At 42.6% G+C, this 21,155-nt stretch overlaps 1 protein-coding gene across 14 annotated transcripts in view; it reads right to left on the reverse strand.

Moving 5' to 3' along the window:
• Positions 1-21,155, reverse strand: part of ZNF532 (zinc finger protein 532) — a 97,266-nt gene that overhangs the window by 48,533 nt on the left and 27,578 nt on the right. For 12 of the 14 annotated variants that reach the window (XM_075932605.1, XM_075932607.1, XM_006116540.4 and 9 more), the window contains one exon: positions 1,146-3,508. In XM_075932605.1, the coding sequence (XP_075788720.1) occupies positions 1,146-3,508 (2,363 nt within the window). Of the gene's footprint in view, positions 1-1,145; positions 3,509-18,194; positions 18,266-21,155 lie in introns of all 14 variants that reach the window. The other 2 variants (XM_075932609.1, XM_075932610.1) reach the window with 2 other exon arrangements.

Below are 21,155 nucleotides of genomic sequence, written 5' to 3' on the forward strand. Positions count from 1 at the left end.
CCCTTTTAAAGCTATCTGCATTTGAACAATCAGAGGATTTCATACTACGTGCAAAGGCTCAGCAAGTCTGTCCCTATCCCTGTCAGTGCAAGATGAAAAATATTATACTCACGCTCCTGTCTCTGTTTATCTGAGTGTATTTTACTGGCTTTACATTCCCACATAATAGGAAGTTGCAATATGAAAGACAGACAAATGCTTTGAAATACAGTAGAATCCTTTTTAATTGGCACACCCCAAGGAAAATCCAAATATTCCAATTAAGCAATGGTCTCAATTATCAGAGGCTTATAGAATACACTGTGCATTGGATTGTTTCATTTTTATTTAGTAAGTTTATTTTATTATGCAATGTACACAATATTTAAAAATATTATAGTAGGATAAATTTGATTCATTTTAGCAACTATAAGAGAGAAAGACAGCAGTAACAAGTAAACAAATAGTCACAAGCTGGAATATATGCTAGCTAACACCATTTTATTATATATATGCTAGCTAACACTACTTTAACAACACTCTTATTTTCGGAAGGCCTGCAAAACACAGCGGGCACATCATTTAAATAGTTAGTGTGCCATTTATTCATTGCCTAGAGTCACTGCAGCACCCAACTAAGAGCCTAACACCCTTATGGCACTATAAGTAACAGAAATTGAAATCAAATCAAAGATAGAATCAACCATAAGACAATCATTTCCATTAAGTGAGTGTACTGTTAAGAAGGGTGCCAATTAAATGGATTCCATTGTATATTTAAATTCCAAAGCATAAAAAAGAATCACTACAAATTCTTAGTGAATATCATTACCATTTCAATGTCTCAGAGAACAATACTAAGATATCTAAATTTAAAAAAAATCTTAATTTAAAAAAAACCTCCACCACCCTTTATAGGTATAAACTTTAACATCTGGATTGAATAAAAATTTCCAAATAAAATATACTCTAATTCTGAGAACAATTACATTCTCTATTTTGTGCTTGCAGGGTTTTGTTTTGTTTTTTTCAATTTTTAAAATATTTTTCAACCAATTATTATTTATCTCAAATAAGGTATGAATGCTTAAGAGAAAGCAAAATACACATTCACATCTCCTATTCGTATTGCTGAAACACTGGAATTTAAACATAAGATACTCTACTTGTCCACTTGTGTCTGCAGCCTGCTGGAAATGTGTAGCAAGTGATGTCTCATCTTGGAAAACTTCATTGCACTCCAAACACTTTAGACTATGTCTACAGAGTTTTGATGGGTCTTCATCTAGAGGCATAGCTGGAATGATAGGTGTACTTGCTGGGGCTGATATTACTGTTCCAGTTATGCCAGACTGTATCTTGGTTACAGTATGTGTGCCAATTCCCACAGGGCTTTGAAGAGTAGAAGGTGCAACAGCATTGCTTGAAGGAGAGGCTATCATTTGATCTGCTGGGACTGGTTTTAAAATCAAATGGGAGCACTGCATTACAACTCCTTTCTCCTTATGTCCCCGAGCATGGGAAAGAAGACTACATTTATTATAGAAAACTAAATTTTTTGTACAATGGTTACATGTCACTTCAATTCGCACACTCCGTCTATCGTAATGCTGTGTCAGACTCTTTTCAAGAGCAAACGAATCACCACATTCCAAACACTTGTAACCACGTGTTGGTAATGTTATACCTGCATTAGCAGGAGGACTGAGGTTTGGGACGTAAACTGGGACAGGATTAACACTACTCAGCACCTTATTGAATGCTTCCACTACAGAACTCTGCAGAGAGGATACCACTTGGACTCGTGACACTTTTTTAGAAGGCTGTGTGGCTGCTGCAGAAATTATTGCCTGCTTTATTTGTTGTTGAGGTTTTGTTAGCACTTGGCGGAGTTCAGAGGTGGTTTGAGCACCTTGAGGCAGAAGATTAAGATTGGCAAGATGGACTGTCTTTGGCACAAGTTTAGCACTGGCAAGGCTTGATGCTGGCACCACAACAGTCTGCTGCTGTATAGCATTAGCAGCTTTAATAATGGCACTACTGGCACTTTGCACAGAAGCAGCAGATATTACAGTGGCTTTCACTGTAGTATTGTTAGCAAGCTTCAGATTAATAACTTGTGATCCTGCTGTTTTAACTGCTGAAACTGGGAGAAAGGCCGTAGCCACAGGTTTAATTGTGACCTGTTTGGGTGCAAGTTCTGCAGATGCAACTGCATTGGTGACAACTGCTGACTGGAGAGGTGCCCTCGGAGGAGATGAAAGAACAGCAGCAGAAGTTGGAGAAGACAAGAGAGATGTCATGGAAGCAACCATGGAAGCAGTTTGCTCTGTCTTTTTGCCAGAGTCCAAATCAACTTCTGGCAACACTCTTGTAACTGTTCTCTTGATTTCCCCAGAGGAAGTCTTGATGGTTTTTATGCGAACTTTTGGAATGGCAGGCGTTGACCCTGCAGGAGAAGATGGAGACCCTTTGCTACTGTTTTCACTTGATATACTTCTGGGACTATCAGGTTGTTTTATAGATGGTTTTTTAGCACCATCAATAAGACTCTGAGACTCCGGTGATTTCTCAATAGCTCGGGGACTTTCATTCATGTCTTTTGGTAATGGAGAAGATTCTCTTGAAGTAGTTTGTAATTCATTACTGGTATCTGTAGCTGCCTTTTTAGCACTCAGTGCTGCAATTGCAGCAATACATGAAGAAAGCTTTGCTGATGACTTTGCTTTGGACTGTGAAATGCTGGCAAGATTTGTTTCACCTTTTTCAGTACCTAATTTTCCATCAAGTACTCTGTTTTCAAGCAGCTTTTCAGAACTATCTTTCAGCAACTTGTCCTCTATTTTTCTGGCTTTGAATGGTTCATAGACACTTAAGTTAACAGAGTTTGTTTCTGTGTCTCTTTTAACAACTTTGTTTTTATCTAGATTACTTGAAGCTGGAATTCCAGATTTAATCAAGTTTTCCCCTCCCAGTGTCTTTAGTTTTTCATATTCCTGTTGAGAAACTGATCCTGTTAACACATTTGCTCTGAAATTTGCATGCATCTCTTCTTTATCTGGAGGATCATCCACTTCTATTTTTTCATCATCATCAAATTCTTCAGCACTGGAGATTGGGCTAAACTGGTTGAAAGCTGAGTCTTTCAGAGTAGCCTCAGACACTGATGCCTCTTCTTTCAGACACTTCCCTTCATCTTTACCATAACTTTCAAGAGCAGATACTGTTAGAAAACCATTATGCAAGCCATTGCCTGTAGAATGGTGGCCATCTTTATCCACTCCTTCAGAAGAATCAATATTACGTACATTTTTCACAATGACGCTCACACCAACATCAGATGATGATGGCACATGAGAATCTTCATCTGTATGAGCATTCTGTTTTATGTGGCTTTCATGATCATCATGTCCAGACTCAATAGCTGCTTTAGGATCTACCATGTCTGGGATGTCAAAGGCTGCAAGAAGGTCATCAAAGTCGGGGGTCTTCATATCCCCCATGGTCATGTATTTATTTGGAAGCAAATCTGTAAAAAGAGCAAAAAATATTTGTATCAGTTCTTGACACAGCAAATCAATATTTTAATATATACATATTAATAAAAATAATGTCCCTATACATAGTTGGCTAATGGTTTTGTGATGTATTACAGTCATGGGTGAAATAAGTGTTGTATAGAAATGTTATAAATCAGTTCCTTTTCAGAAGTTAGAAATTATGCAGTAACTCACCAGGTCCAAGCAAGCAAGCCAAATGCTTACAGTGAGACCAGCACAAAAGAAGTCCTTTGGGGTTTATAATTTTTTGTTTTATTTTATTTACACTTTCCTTTCAAAGGCACCCACTCCTGTGCTTAAAGCCACACACCTCTACATTTTGGATCTTAAAAACCTAAATTTCTTGGATATTTGCACTTTTCACTATTAGTTAAACCAGTGAAAATACACAAAGACTATAAATAATATGCACTCTTAAAAATGGTATTGTATCATCACACTATCCTCTATATTACTTGGTTGTATTTTAATACTCCCACTGAACAGAATACTCCATTTTAAGTATAGCTATGAAACAGTTTCCATCAGGATAAATTCCAATTTAGTATATTTAGGTTGGCACGTTCAGCTAAAATGAAATAGGCAAAGTAGAGAGTGAAATGGGTTGCACACTATTTGATTTTTACTGACCGAGACAAAATGTGTGAAATCAAATCTTTTACTGAATCAAACTCCGATTATGAGACAAGCGTCTGTGTGACACAGAGCTCTTCTTCAGGTCTGAAATAGGATGTTAGATATCGATTACAGGCCGTCTCCAGCAGACCAGGGGCACCGGGCGGGTGCCAGAGCAAAGCCTCAGTAGCGCGGGGAACCGCCGCTGCTGCCGCTTCAGTCTGGGTGCCTGTGGTCTGCTAGGGACCGTCCCCAGCAGACCACAGGCACCGGGACTGAAGCCGCAGCCGCGGCGGGGTCCCGCGCCTCTGAGGCTTTGCCAGAGCAAAGCCTCAGAGGCGCGGGGAACCGCCGCTGCTGCCGCTTCAGTCTGGGTGCCTGTGGTCTGCTGGGGACGGTCCCCAGCAGACCACAGGCACCCGGGCTGAAGCCGCAGCCGCGGGGGGGGTCCCGCGCCTCTGAGGCTTTGCCAGACCAAAGCCTCAGAGGCGCGGCACCCCGCTGCCGCTGCGGCTCTGCTCCCCGTGTCCCTGGTCTGCTGGGGCGGGGGGGCGCAGCTAGTGTGCTTCCCCCCCCCCAGCAGACCAGGCTTTTGTTTTGGACTCTGGGGCAGAGCAGCTGGGGCGCTGCCGATTGGTCCTGCAGCGCCGCTCTGGGCACTACTGGACCAACCCGGCAGCACCCCAGCTGCTCTGCCCCAGGTCCTGATTCAGCCGCTGCTGGTCAGTTTCAGCAGCGGCTATATCAGGACGCCTGGGGCAGAGCAGATGGGGTGCTGCTGGGTTGGTCCAGTAGCACCGAGCGGTGCTACTGCAGCAACCCAGCAGCACCCCAGCTGCTCTGCCCCAGGCGTCCCAAGTCAGCTTCTGCTGAAACTGACCAGTGCTGACTACAGGAAGCCCCAGGCAGAGTTGCTCTGCCCCGGGCTTCCTGGAATCAGCTGCTGATCAGTTTCAGCAGCAGCTGACTTGGGGACGCCTGGGGTTCTTAAGTTGATTCTGTATGCAAGTCAGAACTGGCGGTCAGTTTCAGCAGTGTCTGAATCTGGACGCCAGTTCCGACTTACATACAGATTCAACTTAAGAACAAACCTACAGTCCCTATCTTGTACGTAACCCGGGGACTGCCTGTACTTTAATAATCATGTAACTGCATCAAATCTTAGCAGTCACACGATTATTCAATAGTCCCCAGGAGCGGGGCTGGCAGCCAGTGTACTCACAGCTCCACTCCCAGGGAGCCCCGCCACCCCATGCTGCTGCCTCTTTATGAGAGGCAGCAGCTTAGGGTGGCAGGCGGGAACTAGTCTGCAACGGGAGCCAGTTTAAAAACCAGCTCCCTGCGCAGACCAGCTTCTGCCTGCCACCCCACTCGACTGCCTCTGATAGAGAGGCTTCCCTGAGCACCAGCTCCTGCCTGTCTCCCCTCCCGCTGCCTCTGTGGTGGTTCTGCGGAGCTGGCTCCCCTTATATATTGGCTTCCACCTGTCCTCCTCTCCACCCCACGCTGGTACATAGAGGCGCAAGAGCATGAAAGGGCCAGTGGCTCCACGGGAGCGGATACGTGCAGGCAGCTGCTTTGAAAGCTGGCTTCCTGCGTGTACCGGCTCCTGCCTATCAGAGGCAGCAGCACAGGGATGGGATGTGTGGAGGGCAGCTCCATAGGATCCAGCGCTCGTGGGGAGTCAGCTTAAACGCTGGCTCCCCACTGGCACCAGCTTGCACCTCTCCCCCCTTGCTGCCTCTGATACAGCCCAGGCTTATCGGTTAATCATGTAGTCAACTACACGTTGACATCCCTCGTCTAGAAATGGTACTCAGAGTGTAATAGCACAAAACAACATCAAACTATCTGTGAAACTCTGAGTACCTTTCCCAGACCAGAGGCAAAGTGATGTGTAGCTTGGCAGTTTCTCTGTCACCAAGGCTGTGTCCAGACTCAGGGGTTTTTTCGGGAAAAGTAGCCTTTTTCCGAAAAAACTTCACCTGCGTCTAGACTGCAGCCGCGTTCTTTCAAAATTAAATCGAAAGAACGTGGCTTTTCTTTCGACGGCGGTAAACCTCATTTCACGAGGAAGAACGCCTTCTTTCGAAAGTGCTTCTTTCGAAAGAAGGCGTTCTTGAATGTAAATAGGGCTTCTTCGAAAGAGAGCATCCAGACTCACTGGGTGCTTTCTTTCGAAAAAGCGGCTTGCTCTTTCGAAAGTTCCGCGTGCAGTCTAGACGCTCTCTTTCGAAAGAGGCTCTTTCGAAAGAGGCTTGCAGTCTAGACATAGCCCAACAGAAACTGGTGTCAAACACCACCTGGTCTCTCAAATATCTGGGGACCTACATGGCTACAGCAACAAAGCTTATCTAGTGACTGAATCAATTAAGGTTCAGAGAATCTACAGTTTTTGGCATTTCAACTATCTTAACAGTAAGCAGGTAACCTCAGTAAACAATTTCCCAGACTATTTTTCAGTCACCACGTATGGTCCTAATTCTGCAAAGAATTATAACCATGTAACTTTCTGTTTCACCTATGCCCCCCACCCTTGCAGGTTAAAATTCTGTTAGCTGAACTGCTTTTAAATATAGCATACCAACACTCTTTGCTTGACCAGTGGATGTAATGCAGAAATATTTTTCAGAGGACCTTTAAACAAACACATCCTAGACTAAAACACAGTATTGGCCTCATTTGTGAAGTAATGATATCTAGTTAGACAAGCCAGTTTACTCTAATGAAAAAGGAACATTTTTGGCTATAAGGGAGCATACCCTGAGGTTGTAACACAATAGCAAAAACTTTCTAATCTGTTGTTCTTTCTAATCTGTTTGTCCTGTCAATTTCCTCATAAACACAAGTTGTACCTTTCTGAAAACCCTATAAGAAAGAGTGAGGAGCTTGAATTTAGAGGTATGCTTATTTCCTGTTCAGGATAGGCAGAGGGCTCTGTTTGCTATCATTAAATCAGTTGTTTGAAAATATACAATTAAAAGGGAGTATCAAGTCTTGTCATATATAGTTAACAAGAGTTAGGATGATTCAGACAATGCTGCCACATCTACAAGAGGGGTCCACGGCATGGGGCTCCCATCTGAGACAGAATGAAGTACCAGTGACAAGTTTATTTCTTGTGCTTCAGTATTTCCATGGGTTTGCAGAACAGCTGCTACTTACTGAATGAAGGTTCTCCAGTGATACTGCAAGATGCTGAAGTTATTAATGAGTACAATCAATTTATCATTAGGGAAAATCACATATTCTTCTTTATTTCTATTGACTAGAAATCTTCACTCATTACTCGCTACACTACTGTCACAAATACAGGTATCTGGTCTAAACACTGTATCTAGACTTCACTTTCCTTCTTCCCCCTTTCCGCCCCCCTCTCTCCCCATGGTCACAGCATAGATGTCTGAGGTAGAAAGAGGAAAGATGCTTATTTATTGAATTTTGGGCCTTGTAGGTAAGAAGAATAAAATAACGTTGTAGGGGGCCCAGCCTTGTTAGTGTTAACCCCAAACAAAATACTACATCACAGACAGTTGAAATCCAACTGGAAGATGTTGCTGTTGGAAAGCTGCAGTAGCTCTCAACTATTCCACTGATGACCCAACTAGAGAAAAACAGGATGCTGGACACCAAATTCATAGGCTTTCCTAATTATTGGCACCTATTTTCCAGATCACCCAGAAGGGCTCCACAGAACATAGTCAGAAAAGATCAAGGGGCTACAGAATAGGGCTACATTTCATATAGACAAGGTTGAGCTGCAACAGAATTGTTTGCTTGTGACATTTAAACATATGTGTTCAGTTTCTGAAACTCATTTTTATATCAGATAACTCAGCTCCCTGAGAAGTTTTTAAGATGTGCTGAGGTGGAATTTTTACAAATGAACAGACCCCATTCATTAAGTACAAGTGTTTGGGAACAAAACACATTTCTAATAGCTGTGTTTGGTGCACTGATAAACTGGTGATGGACACCTTCAAACCACAGACAGATAATATAAAAGTCTAAAGACAAGGCAAATTGCCAACTTGTCTGTTCAGAGACTTAAGGGTCCAATCTGCCACTTTTGAAACCCACATTTCTACTATTCCACTGACAGCTGCAAGTATCAGGCAGGAAGTTTCCACCCATCTACACTACATATAGGACTGCATATATGTCCAGATATCTTACTAATGTTTGGGTGTTTACATTCCTCTGAAGCAACAAATTCCCCTGAATGCTCTACAGGGCCTAATGCAACTTTAGTTTGATCTAATATAGCACACCTATACAGTGCTGTGAAAGTCAGGAGACAACCTTGTGCAGCTCAGTAATTTAGCTTTCATGTGGCAGGCAGTCATCTGCCAAACACATATGCAAGTCTACTTGTAATAGGGCTCCGTAAGGATTTGGGGAGCCTGGGAACATCAGCACTTCTACTGCACATCACTCTTGAAGAACTAACAACTAATTCCATGTCAAGATCTGGTTGACAGTTTTTGACAATGGATTTTGTTGTTTGGCAGACAACAAAATGAGGCTAGAGGCTTTCCCAGGGATTTAAAAGTAAAGTTTTAATATAAATGAGAATGTTAAATGTTGTAATTTTTTAATCTAAGCAATTTTTATTTTGTACACAAACCATGACAAAACTTTTTAAAAAGAGTAACACTGAAATTCCTCACTACTAAAAAAGCTCAGCCATCACTAAATTAAATTTACTAATCTGTCACTTCAGATCTGTTCAGCTGCCATAGAATTTGCAAATGCTACTGTGGAGATAAATAATCTTTTCTTCACAGTTGCAGTACAGGATTTCAAAAAATCTTTTGGCTCTGATAGAAGAGATTTTGGTCATCCATTTTCGAAACAGTACACAAAGAAGTGAACATAGCTAGAATTGCCAAGGACAGCCTTTAAGGGACCTATAATCCATATTGCAATAGCTATTAGAGGGATAAAAGAGCTAGAAATACAAAAGAATACAGGATACCAGCATTATATTTAAAACATTGGATGACAGACACACGTCAACGAAGAAAACAGTGCAGTGTAAAGAATCAAGATCAGAAAAGTGAAAGGAGTGACTGACCACAATTAGGGGGTAGTTTTGGTGCAAAGAGGAGGCAGGAGATATGAAAATGAATTGAGAATGTTGTAGGAAACAAAGTCATGAAGAAATAAGATCGCAATTTCCTTGCTATGTTGAGAGACTAAGGTACACATAGTTAACTTGGGGATTGGTCATGGTTTTGTTTTGGAGACGAAGAGTGTTATGATGGCTGTAACTTTGAGAATTAACAGTGCACTCAAAAACAGGAATGGTGAATGACAGAGATGGTGATAGAGAACACTGTACAGGATAGAGAGAAGAAATGATCCTCTTTGTAGAAGTGATGTCATGTAATGAGGGCAATGATGCCAGAGAAAGAGGAACAAGTTGTTGATAGCTACAGATATAAGAATTAAAAAGGTTTTCACAAATATATCAGAGGAAGGAGAATACTTCCAGTGAGAAAAAAAAGATTCATATGAAATGAAGATGACTAAAAATTAAGATTAAGATTTAAAAATGGAAAAGCATATGAAACCAGTTTTAATACCTATCTTTAGCAAGAAAAAGAAAGTTTGTGCAATTAGGAAATAATAAAGTTGTAAAAATGCATATAAATAAAAAGCAGAAATCTGGGTGAAAACAGGGTAGATAAAATGGTTTTTTTCCCCCCAATTAAAAAAACCCTGAACTTTTATTTAAATTAAATATGCTGGGGGTTTTAAGCTATTTAAAATTGATTTGCTACTGGGAACCTATATTAAGAACCAGACATATCATATTTAAATCATGTAAATGAAATACAAAAAAATAACATTCAACACCAACTGGAGAAAATTACTGGCTGAGCACCTGGATATCAGATTGCTGAAGTGCTAAATCAACTTTTGACATATGTAGGATATTTTGCAGAAGCAGATAAAATTTCTTTATTTCAATGTATTCAACTAGCTCAACTCAATGACTAGTTCATTCAAAGTTAAGGAACCACTTATTTATTTTCCTTTCCAATGTATTAAAAGAAAAACCCACACACCACTAGGTATGAGAGGATGAGAGCTACTCATTTTCAAATCTTGAAAAACATGATGACCAGAAACAATCAGTTCAATTCACTAACTAGAGAAAATATTCATTTGTTAAATAAATCCGTTAGTTTACAATGTAGACATTTTTTGGTAACCTTTGTTATGTTTTGTTTTGTTTGCACTTTTATTTAACAAAGTTTTAAAATGTTTTTGTGCATTTGTAAGTGAACTGAATTTCTATCCAATTAAAACTTGACACAAATCACGCGATAAAAATCAATCATCTAGTAAATACGAAATGTGTTATTCACCATTTTCTAACACATACAAAATATAAGAAATAAGAATCTGAATAAATATAACTTAAGCTTTCTATAAAAGCTTAATTAATGTGTACATTTTTCTGGTTTGCAAAAAGAAAGATGAAATTGCATATGAAGGCTACAATCAAAAGGTGTCAACAGTTAACAAGTAATGTGAATTAACCTTTCTTTAGGAAAATAAACTAAAAAGTACAAATTCAAAACTGATTAAAATTAATTATTTAAATCACAATTAAAGATCACTGTTTTGAAACTGCTTTCATTTAAATATATCCACCCTTCTTCAAAAGAATGAATATACACTTGTATCTCATTAAGTAATATTTTTCTAATCTGTATTTCTTGATTCAGGATGATTCACCTTCTCACTAAAGACTGGTAGCAGAATACTGTACTCAAAATCAATATTTCCCTATTTGTACAAAACATACTGGTATACTGTGGATTATAAAACACAAATATTCAAAATTAATTTCTGCAAAATTTTAGTTATTCAGTATGAATAACTGAATTCCACCATATTCAAATCTGGTAATCCAAATAACATACTTAAGAGTGTTAAGGAAAGTATAACTTAACTAATCATTGACAGTTATTTCTGAAAAGCCAGAGAACTAGGGAAGCAGTGAATACTGGAAACGTTTGTTTGTCTCGTTGTCCAAAAGATAAGAAATATGACTCTGGTAACTTATTCTGGAAAGTGAGATTTCTGTCCCTAATGAAAGAAAATTGAACAAATACAGTTAAACCTGTAGTAATTGACCACTTAGGCACCCAACAGAAAAAGAAGTCTCTTAAAACAAGTGGACTTTTAATGAAGATGGCTGAGAGTTCTATTAAAAAATGTTTTGCGCTACAAAAATAATTAAATCATATAGATGATATAAAAATAATCTGCCTTTTAAAACATTTAATACAAATGCAATGCTCACATTATTTTAAAAATAGATTTTAATGTTAAAAAGTAACCTGCAGCTGAAGCACTGACTTAACTGTATGTTATCTACACATTCCCTAGGGCTACGTCTAGACTGGCATGATTTTCCGCAAATGCTTTTAATGGAAAAGTTTTTCCGTTAAAAGCATTTGCGGAAAAGAGCATCTAGATTGGCATGGACACTTCTGCGCAAAAGCACTTTTTGTGGAAAAGTGTCCATGCCAATCTAGACGCGGTTTTGCGCAAGAAAGCCCCGATCGCCATTTTTGCCATCAGGGCTTTTTTGCGCAAAACAGTTTTTAGCTGTCTACACTGGCCCTCTTGCACAAATGCAAGAGTGGGAGCAACATAGTATTTGCGCAAGAACACTGACAATCTTACATTAGATCGTCAGTGTTCTTGCGCAAATTCAGGCGGCCAGTGTAGATAGCTGGCAAGTTTTTCCTCAAAAGCGGCTGCTTTTGCAGAAAAACTTGCCAGTCTAGACACAGCCCATATGAAATGTTAAATATCGGTTAACTGAATAGTCAAATAACCTCATGAATTCTTATCAATGAATTGACTATTCTATAGTCCCCGGGAGGCAGAGCTGGCAGCCTCACTCCTGAGGAGCACCCTGCCACTCCACATTGCTGCCTCTGATACAGAGGCAGCAGCACGGGGTGCCAGGCGGGAGCTGGTCCGCAAGGGGAGCAAGTTTAAAAACCATCTTTCTGTGCAGATCAGCTGCCTGCCGCCCTAAGCTGCTGCCTCTGATAAAGGCCATAACTGAGCCGGGCTGTCGCCCACCTGGCTCCTAACACAATTTAAATGCAGAGCTACAGCAGGGGTAGGTCCCGGAACTGGCACAAGCCAGGACTGAGCCAGGCTGCTGGCTGGCCTGCCAAAAAATTTACTGACAGGACGGAAATGCGTGTAGTCTATAGAATTAACCTATAAGCTTTTGTTTATTGATAAATTGGTTAATTGACTATACTATTACAGCCCTAGATGAAATAAATACATAGTTTGCAACAATTAATAGCTGTTTGGGATTTCAGTATAAAAATATAAAGGAATACAACATCTAGCTCAATGGACTTCTAGACAACTATGGTTCCTTGTCACTATTTACAATAAAAATAAACAAACAAATAAACAAAATTGGGCAAAGTGAAGAGCCCTATGCACAAACTATGGTCCCAATCTAGGTATTTTACCCAGTCAGATTTCTGAACTAATGTATAGCTTTGTTGCCTTCACTGGGTCTCCAAGATAGACATACTCTGCACTATGTGGAATACCAAAGGTTGTTTAAAGCATGTTTAAGAACACTGTCAAATACAGTGGCTACCATTACAAAAGGTGGTGGTGTATTGGGACCATTTCTGGCCAGCTCCAAATCACAATGAATGATGGTTTTCTTAATAGAGATAACTGAAAAGTATAAAATGCTTAATGTAGCTACTTAAGAATGTGGCTTTCAAATGCAGGCTTCACAGTAAGAAGACAAAATTAGCAGATAGTTGAATCATCAGCAATAAGCAGCAGCAAAGAAATATTTTACCTTTTTCTAAAAAGAATTACAAAATTTCTAAAGGGAATAAAGCAGGTATAGTATTTCCTTTTTAATAAAAGTTATGATTAAAAATTAAATTAGTTCGGACTGGCTTGGTTATGAATACAGTGATTTGGATTGAAAACTAGCAGACTATAAACCAAACTGGAGTGTAAACGGAGTAATTACAAAATAGGAATTTATCAAGTTCAAGGAAGCTGCTGAGTGGTGTACACTTCAATTGTTGTACATTTTGCTTTGTGCATTATCTTCATGTTAACAAAATATACAGATACTTTTTTATATTAAATTATGATTTGTTATAAACATGTGTCAGGACAGAGAAATAATACACACAAAATACTAGAAGTATGGAAAAGAAAAATACTATGATAAAATCAGTTTTGAAAAATTCAAGTTAATATACTGAAGCAAACATGAAACAGATATCCAAAAAGAGTGAGAAATATGAAAAATGAATGCTTTAGGAGACATAGGATATATCGACACTACAACATAAAGCACAGACTCCTACTCAAGTTCAAGACCAAAGCCCTGTTCTGCCTAGCTTGGGGCTAGGGTCCCACACCTCTACGGAGTGGAAAGCTCAAACCTGAGTTCCTTGGGGAATCTGGGCTTACCTTCAATCTTTTTGTACTGTGGACATAGCTTGGACTTTGGTCCTGAGAGCCGGTCAATTCTATCCCACAATTCCATGGAACAATGTCCTTTGTTCTGCTTATTGTTTAACCCTTCCATTTTGTTCAGACTGCTGAGAAAGCAGCGGAATGAATCTTTTCCTACAATGCTAATGGCCACTAGCACAAAGAAGTCCTTTGCCAAGCACGTGGCATTGCCAGATTTTGATTAATTCCTTGTGCAATGTGAGCAAATAGCTTAACTAAGTTCCAAGAATGACCACACATATCAACTAATAGCAAAGAAGTGGAAGAGTGGATTCACTGGATGAGCAGTGCGGGGAACAGATTAAGCTGCTCAAGACCATGTACCAAAAAAAACCAGGGAGAACTGAAACTCTATGAAGTCACTGTCATCCTTCCCCTTTTGCAAAGAGTTTGACAAGGTGGTTGGTACTGCACTGAGCCATTACTACTTTATGGCAGGGCACCAACCTTCTAATTACTGAATTCAGTACACCACCAGAGAGGAGCCAGCAAGTGCCAGATGAGGCTACAAAAGTGACCTTTGTGCACAAACTTATTCCCAAGGACAAGCTCTATTGCCAGAGCAACTGCAGCACATTCTGGGTCACTCCATGGAGAATTTTTTGATGCTCCACAGCAGGAGCTAATTACCACAGAACTAGCCTCAAAAACATGAAAGGTGGAAGTAGCCCTACACTCCGTTAAGTTCCTGCCTCCATGTTTGGTGTTATTAAAAGGGATGAATTTCTTGTTTATGACCCAGTATAAAATTTATTACAAGCTGTGTGCAGCAGCATATATCTGCTAATGGCTAGCACTGTGGCAAAAGTCCATCTAGATGCACACCATATGGAATTCAAAAAATGGAGACCAGTAAGTACAAAGAACAGTGAAACAAGCATTTATAGCTAAATGTTTAGTAGAAACTTGCACATGCTTACAGAGATGTGGTGGGGTATTTAAAATAAGAACCCTGTACTGGTTTCCCTTTTGGTATACCATGCATACAAATCAAGCATGACACATCATAAGCCGCCTATACACAGAACAACTGTGCATGACAGGGGAGTCTAAGTATAGTCCATGGGTAACAAAATCAATGTCTGGAGTAAAGCCAGGAGGTTGTATGCAGTCCAGAAATATGCCAGGAGCATTGGAGGGGATGGCTGTGCAGTTCTTTGAGAATCCATATTATCACGTGTTTGCATGTAGTCTTGGTAGGTGCATTCATAGCAGCCTACATGAAGTGTTATGCAGATCTGTACGGAGACAATCCATCTGGACACTTGTGCAGCATCCGGTTGATACGCTCATGAATTCTGATCCAATCCTGGGCACTGACAGCAGCATTTTTCCCAATAGTAGGGACACCAGATAGGCAATCAAATTTCAGGGAAGGGTACATATTCCAAACCCTCTTCTCTAGGTCATCAGCCCACTCCAATCATATATGTGCTGCTCTGTTACCATGTTTGAAAGCATCTATCATACACAGCTGTCCTGCCACTAGCACAGTGTTTCCCAATTTTATTTGGCTACAGAACCCTTTTAAACTGGAAAGAATTTTGCAGAACCCCTAATAACAGTCTAATATATGGAGCTGAAAAAGTAGACCACAAATAAGTAAGGATAATAATAAACAAATGCTAAACAAGGTCATGAGATCAACATTTAGTTTAATTGAACATATTTAAAAACAAAAATCACATAATATTAATTAGTATTTTTTAAAGTAATAAAATGTTATTGTAATGGAATTTTCTCGCTGAACCTTTATTTTCACTTTGCGAAATCCCGGGGTTCTGTGGAACACCATTTGGGAAACACTGCACTAGCAGCTTAGAATAAAATCCCCCTTTGTCATACTAGGCCATCTAGGATTGGTGATTTCCTCAATAATGTGCAAATACAGAGAAGGCTTACTTAGAAAGCTGCAACAGCCCTTCCCCAGTCACCAAAAGACCAAGGAGCTCTGCAATTTTGAAACAAAATAATTGTAAACTGAACTTACCATTCTCTATGCTATCTTTTCATTGTGATTAACTAAATTTTGTCTAAGGAGCTTCTTGGAGCTGAGACATTCCTCTCAATCTATACAAACTCAGTTTAAATGTATCATTTTAGCTTAGTATTTCACAAAGCACAGACCCTCTCTGGGAAGCACTGACACAATAATGCATAGTCTGAAATCTGCTTTTAGACCCTTCAAGCTCTGATGGTTCTTCAATCTCTGATGGTCCTGCCACCTTAACAGCATGGGTTCACTCCAACAGGCCCTTGGATGCAGAGTTGTCATAGCCCAGTCCAGGTAGAAGTATTTCTGTGATGAACTCATGGTGGACACTTTGGACAGGGCCAAAAGCAGGTGTAATACCACAGGATGAAAGATTTACGGCAAGTGGAAAGGCATAGATAGGCTGCATGTGAAAGGACAAGAATTTCAGCACACAAAGTAGATCTGAATTACTGTTTCAGGAGCAGAAATATCAGCTAAGGGGAAAAGATAGAGCTCTGTTGAAAGACCTGTTCAAGAAGCTGCTTATATTTATAGCCATCAAAACACAGCCTACAGCTGTTCTTGCACCATGTCCTAACCCCCCCCTCTGTGGTTCCACATGCTACTGACCAGGAACACTTTGGAAAATTCCATGGTTGGCTAGCCCATGCAATCAGGACTTGACTTAGCAGTTGGACAGGGCAAATCTACCCCATGTAGATTTCCACCCATGCTGTCCCCCTTCTCCTTGCATGCATACATATGAACAATCAATTGATGACCTCTGCCCCTGTGAACAGCTTCACCCTGTGGTGCCAAGTGTAGTCCAAATATGGAAGAAAAACAAAAGGAGAATGGGAGACAGATAACAGTAGGAGTTGATAATGCAACCAGTTCCAAACAGTTTGCACTATTTAGGTTTAAGATTTTGGTGCTGGTTTATTGCTGGTGTTTTGGTGTGCTAATATCAACTTGTCTGTCTGGCAATGGTTTAACATTGTGTGTTTCTAATACATCTTCAAAAATAAAGGTTTTTATTTTATTAATAAATTTTATTAGTATCATGTAATGCATACTTCAAATAATAAAAGCTTATCGCATGAAAATGAATAAATAGGAGGTTGTATGTATGCAATTATTATTTCTCAATACATTTCTCTGCATCAAACCATATTCTAAAATCCAGTTCTTGCCACTTCATAAGCAGTCATGTCATTCATAACTAGAATGTAGGGCAATCAACATCCACATACATTACATCATAAGATGTATAGACTGTACAAATACACTCAAACATACTAGTCTCCCTGGTTCATTGGCCCACTGAAGTCTGTGATGTGGGAGTACCATGTACCCCTGATTTGTGTGTCTAAGTACATCTATCCTAGCTGTGGTAGGTGGACTTTTTGGTTGACTATACCTCTTCAACAATCAATTATTGTAATAGTTCTATAGAGGGGCAAATGGCTCACCTTTAACATCACAAATATTATGAAAAGCACAGCAAGCCACAATAATGTGGATAACATTCATGACACAGTCTTGCAAATGTGTCTGTAAACAGGGCCAGTAGGAATACAGTCTGCCAAATGCACATGCAATCACCATTCTGCACCTGCTGAGAATGTAACTAAACATTCTGTTGCCGATTCTGAGATCAGTACAGGCAGTCCCCGGGTTACGTACAAGATAGGGACTATAGGTTTGTTCTTAAATTGAATTTGTATGTAAGTCGGAACTGGCTCCAGATTCAGCCGCTGCTGCTGAAACTGACCAGGGGCTGACTACAGGAAGCTGGAGGCAGAATTGCTCTGCCCCCAGCTTCCTGGAATCAGCCACTGATCAGTTTCAATAGCTCTGGGGCGAGAAAGCCCTGTTCGTAAGTGCGGATCCGACATAAGTGCCTATTTACACAGACATCAACAACTAGAGTAAGAACCACAAGCAGTATCAGCCATTTCCCTTTTTTCCCCATTTCTATCATCCCTCTCTTCCACCTGGTTCATTCGACTAGATGTTACCAGTGGTATCTAATTGATGCTCTGCTCATTTGCTGAAACAGGAATGAAAACAAATGGTGACTCCTCCCAATGTTGCTGACTCCTGTTGCTGGGAGCATACAACCCAAAAGACAGCATGGCAAGAGCTGTTGGGAATTTCCTGTAATATGCACAGTGGATATCAAGTTACCCCAAACTGCACAATAAACCAATAAAGCAGCCACAACTGGAGAAGGAGCTAGGAAACCTGGGATACAATTCTTGGACTCAGGTCTGATTACTGCATTTTGCAACCTGGGCCTGAGGTTTGAAGCCCAGGTACAGAAATTTTAAACCTAAAATCATTATGCACTGGGGATGTTCAAGCCCTGGGCTTGCAAACACAAGATTCACAGATTAAGTCTTGGCTTACATTACAGCATAGATCCACCCTAAGGGTAAACACTAGACTGAAAATTAATCTTGTTTCTGCAATGTAATTTTGTAGCAAAAAAGGACAATATATTTTTATAGTACCTGTTATAGGCAGTCTGTGGTTCCAGGACAAGAAGGCAGGCCTTAGCAGCCGCAGTAGTCACCTGATCACCCTGCAACAATGAGACCCAGTGTTTGACATTTCACCACCCAGTACCAGGTTGCAACCCATAGTTTGAAAAAAGAACAGTTACTTACCTGTAACTGTTGTTTTTCGAGATGCGTTGCTCATGTCCATTCGAATCAGGTGTGTGCACCGCGTGCACTGCATCTTCCAGAGCGTTTTCCCTAGCGGTACCTATAGTGCCAGCAGGGCGCCCCCTGGACTGGTGTCACTATGGTGGGGCATAAGTGCCCCTGCCGGCGCTGCCCGACCTCAGTTCCTTCTTGCCAGACGCTCCGACGAAAGGGAGGTGGGGGGGGGGGGGAATCGAATGGACATGAGCAACACATCTCGAAGAACAACAGTTACAGGTAAGTAACCGTTCTTTTCTTCTTCGAGTGGTTTCTCGTGTCCATTCGAATCAGGTGACTTCCAAGCCAACCCCACTTCAAGGAGGAGGGGTCGGAGCACTCATTGTAAGGAGGCTATCACCTCCGGAGGAACTGTGAAAATCGTGTCCCAGAAACCCCTGGACTGGTTGAATGCCTTTGCCAACCAAGTCTGCAGAGGCCTGAGCCTCATTCGAGCATGGCATACCACATAGGTACACGCTGCCATGTGACCCAGCAACCTCGAGCAGACCCGAGTGGTCGTGATAGGGAACAGAGTTAACTTGGAGACCAGCTCAACTATAGACAGGAACCTGGTTCTGGGCAGGAGTGCTCTTGCCACCCTGACATCCAGGAGGGCACCTCCGAATTCGAGGTGCTGAGAGGGAGTCAACGATGACTTTTCCTTGTTTATCATGAGTCCCAGCCTTACAAAGAGGGCCCTTGTGAGGGAAACATGGGCCTCCACTTGTTCGTAGGAACGACCACGAATTAGCCAGTCATCCAGGTATGGAAAAACGTGTATCCCTTTTTTGTGGAGGAACGCCGCTACGACTGCCATGCATTTTGTAAAGACCCTCAGTGCAGGTCTTTACAAACGGCAGGTCTTGGATCGTAGTTTGGACGTCCAAAGGTATTCCAGACACCTGCAGCCAGGCACCACGGTGCATAACCACACCTGACGCCATGGTGCAGGCTGCAGAGTCAACAGCGTCCAGGGAAGCCTGGAGGGCCGTGCGGGCGATGGTTCTGCCCTCAGAGGTCATGGCCACAAACTCCTGATAGGCCTCGGCAGGCAGCTTGTCCTTAAACTTATCCACGGCCTGCCAGGTATTAAAAGCATAACGACTCAGCATCGCTTACTGGTTAGCAATGCGGAGTTGCACCCCATCAGTGGCATACATCTTACTGCCCATCAGGTCAAGGCGCTTGGGCTCCCAAGCTTTCGGGGACGGCCCCGGCTGGGGAAGCTTCTCCCTTTGGGCCGCAGCCTGAACGACCAAAGACCCCGGAACGGGTTGGGAGTATAGGTGTTCGTGCCCCGACTGGGGAACGTAGTAGCGCCTCTCGACTCCCTTTAAGGTAGGGATCAGCGTCTGCCACTGGTCTTTGGTAATTTTGGCCACGGTTTTATTAAGTGGCAAAGCCAAGCGGGTGGGCGCATCATCCAAAAGGATGTCAATCAGGGGGTCCGTGTCTTCCACTACTGGCTCCACAGGGACACTCAGCTCGGAGTCCAGACACTTAAGCAGCTTCTGATGCGCTCAGGCATCCATAGTAGGCAACGCCGGTGCGGGATCCGCCAAGGCTTCATCGGGAGACTATGATGATGACGATTCCTTGATCGGTGCCGGGCCCAGCATAGGAATCAGTTGAGGCGCCAGTTGGGCAGGCGGTACCGCTTCCGGAAGCGGCTCCAGTACCGAGGCCTATGGCTCAGCCACGGCATCTGAAGCAAGAGACCTCTGGGGGGAAGGAGGGGGTCGCAACAGCGACGCCAATGGTTGCATTCGGCGTCCCGAGGCCCCTGCCACTCGTGGTAAGCCCACGGCGTCCAGAAAGGCCATTGCGGTTGAGGAGGCCAAGTCTGCTGCACCCGCGAACGATCACGTCGGTGTCGGAAACAGGATCTGTGAGCCGAGGAAGCTCCCGAGGACTCTGACCTGAACGATGCCGCATCAGAATCCGACAAGTAGTCAGACTCCGGCCAGGGAGGCGCAGATGACGAATGTCCTGCCACCAATGAAGGGGCAAACCTGGCCATGGACTTGGGTTTGCCCGTGTGCGCCTGATGACGGCGTGCCAGCACCGGAAGACCGGTCCCGGTGCCGGTGCAGTTAGCGGTGCCTCTTGCGGCACAAGGAGAACAGGTCCCGGTGCCATGAGCTGAACCAGCTGAGGCACCGAGAAAACCGGTCCCGGTGCCTGAAGCAGAGTCGGTGCCGTGAGGACAGGTCCCAGTGCTGGAGGTGGAGCTGGTTGCGGCACCCGGAGGACCGGTCCTGGTACCAACACGGAGCATGGTTGCATTGCCGAAGTCGGTACCGGTTGCGAGACGAACCCCGAAGAAGCCGATGTCACCGCTGATGGCGGTACTGGCAAAGCTCACGGGTGATGCCGGTGCCAAAACGTGCACTGGTGCTGAAGAGGCTGATGCTGAAGGGCCTGGTGCCGACAACTGGAATGGCACCCCTGGAAAGCTGCTCAGCGCCGGCGTCAATGATGACGGTACCATAGACGTTGCCACAAGGCCAGAGTGATACGGCACCGGTGCAGCCAAGATGGGGTCTGGGAGAGGTCTCAGCACTAAGGAGGGTCAAGCCCAGTTGGGCACCGAGTGAAGCCTGGCGGCCTGCACCGAGACCAGCACTGATGAGGAGGCAAGCGGTACTGGTCCCACAGGGGACGGTCCCGCTGCATAAGTGGCTGGTGCTGCCTGGTCATGCCAGTGCGGAGGCGAAGCTGGAGCCAACACAGCCTCCAGAGTAGGCGACCTCGACCCTTCCGCCT

Source organism: Pelodiscus sinensis, chromosome 6, assembly GCF_049634645.1.
Source record: "Pelodiscus sinensis isolate JC-2024 chromosome 6, ASM4963464v1, whole genome shotgun sequence".
Lineage (NCBI taxonomy): Eukaryota > Metazoa > Chordata > Testudines > Trionychidae > Pelodiscus > Pelodiscus sinensis.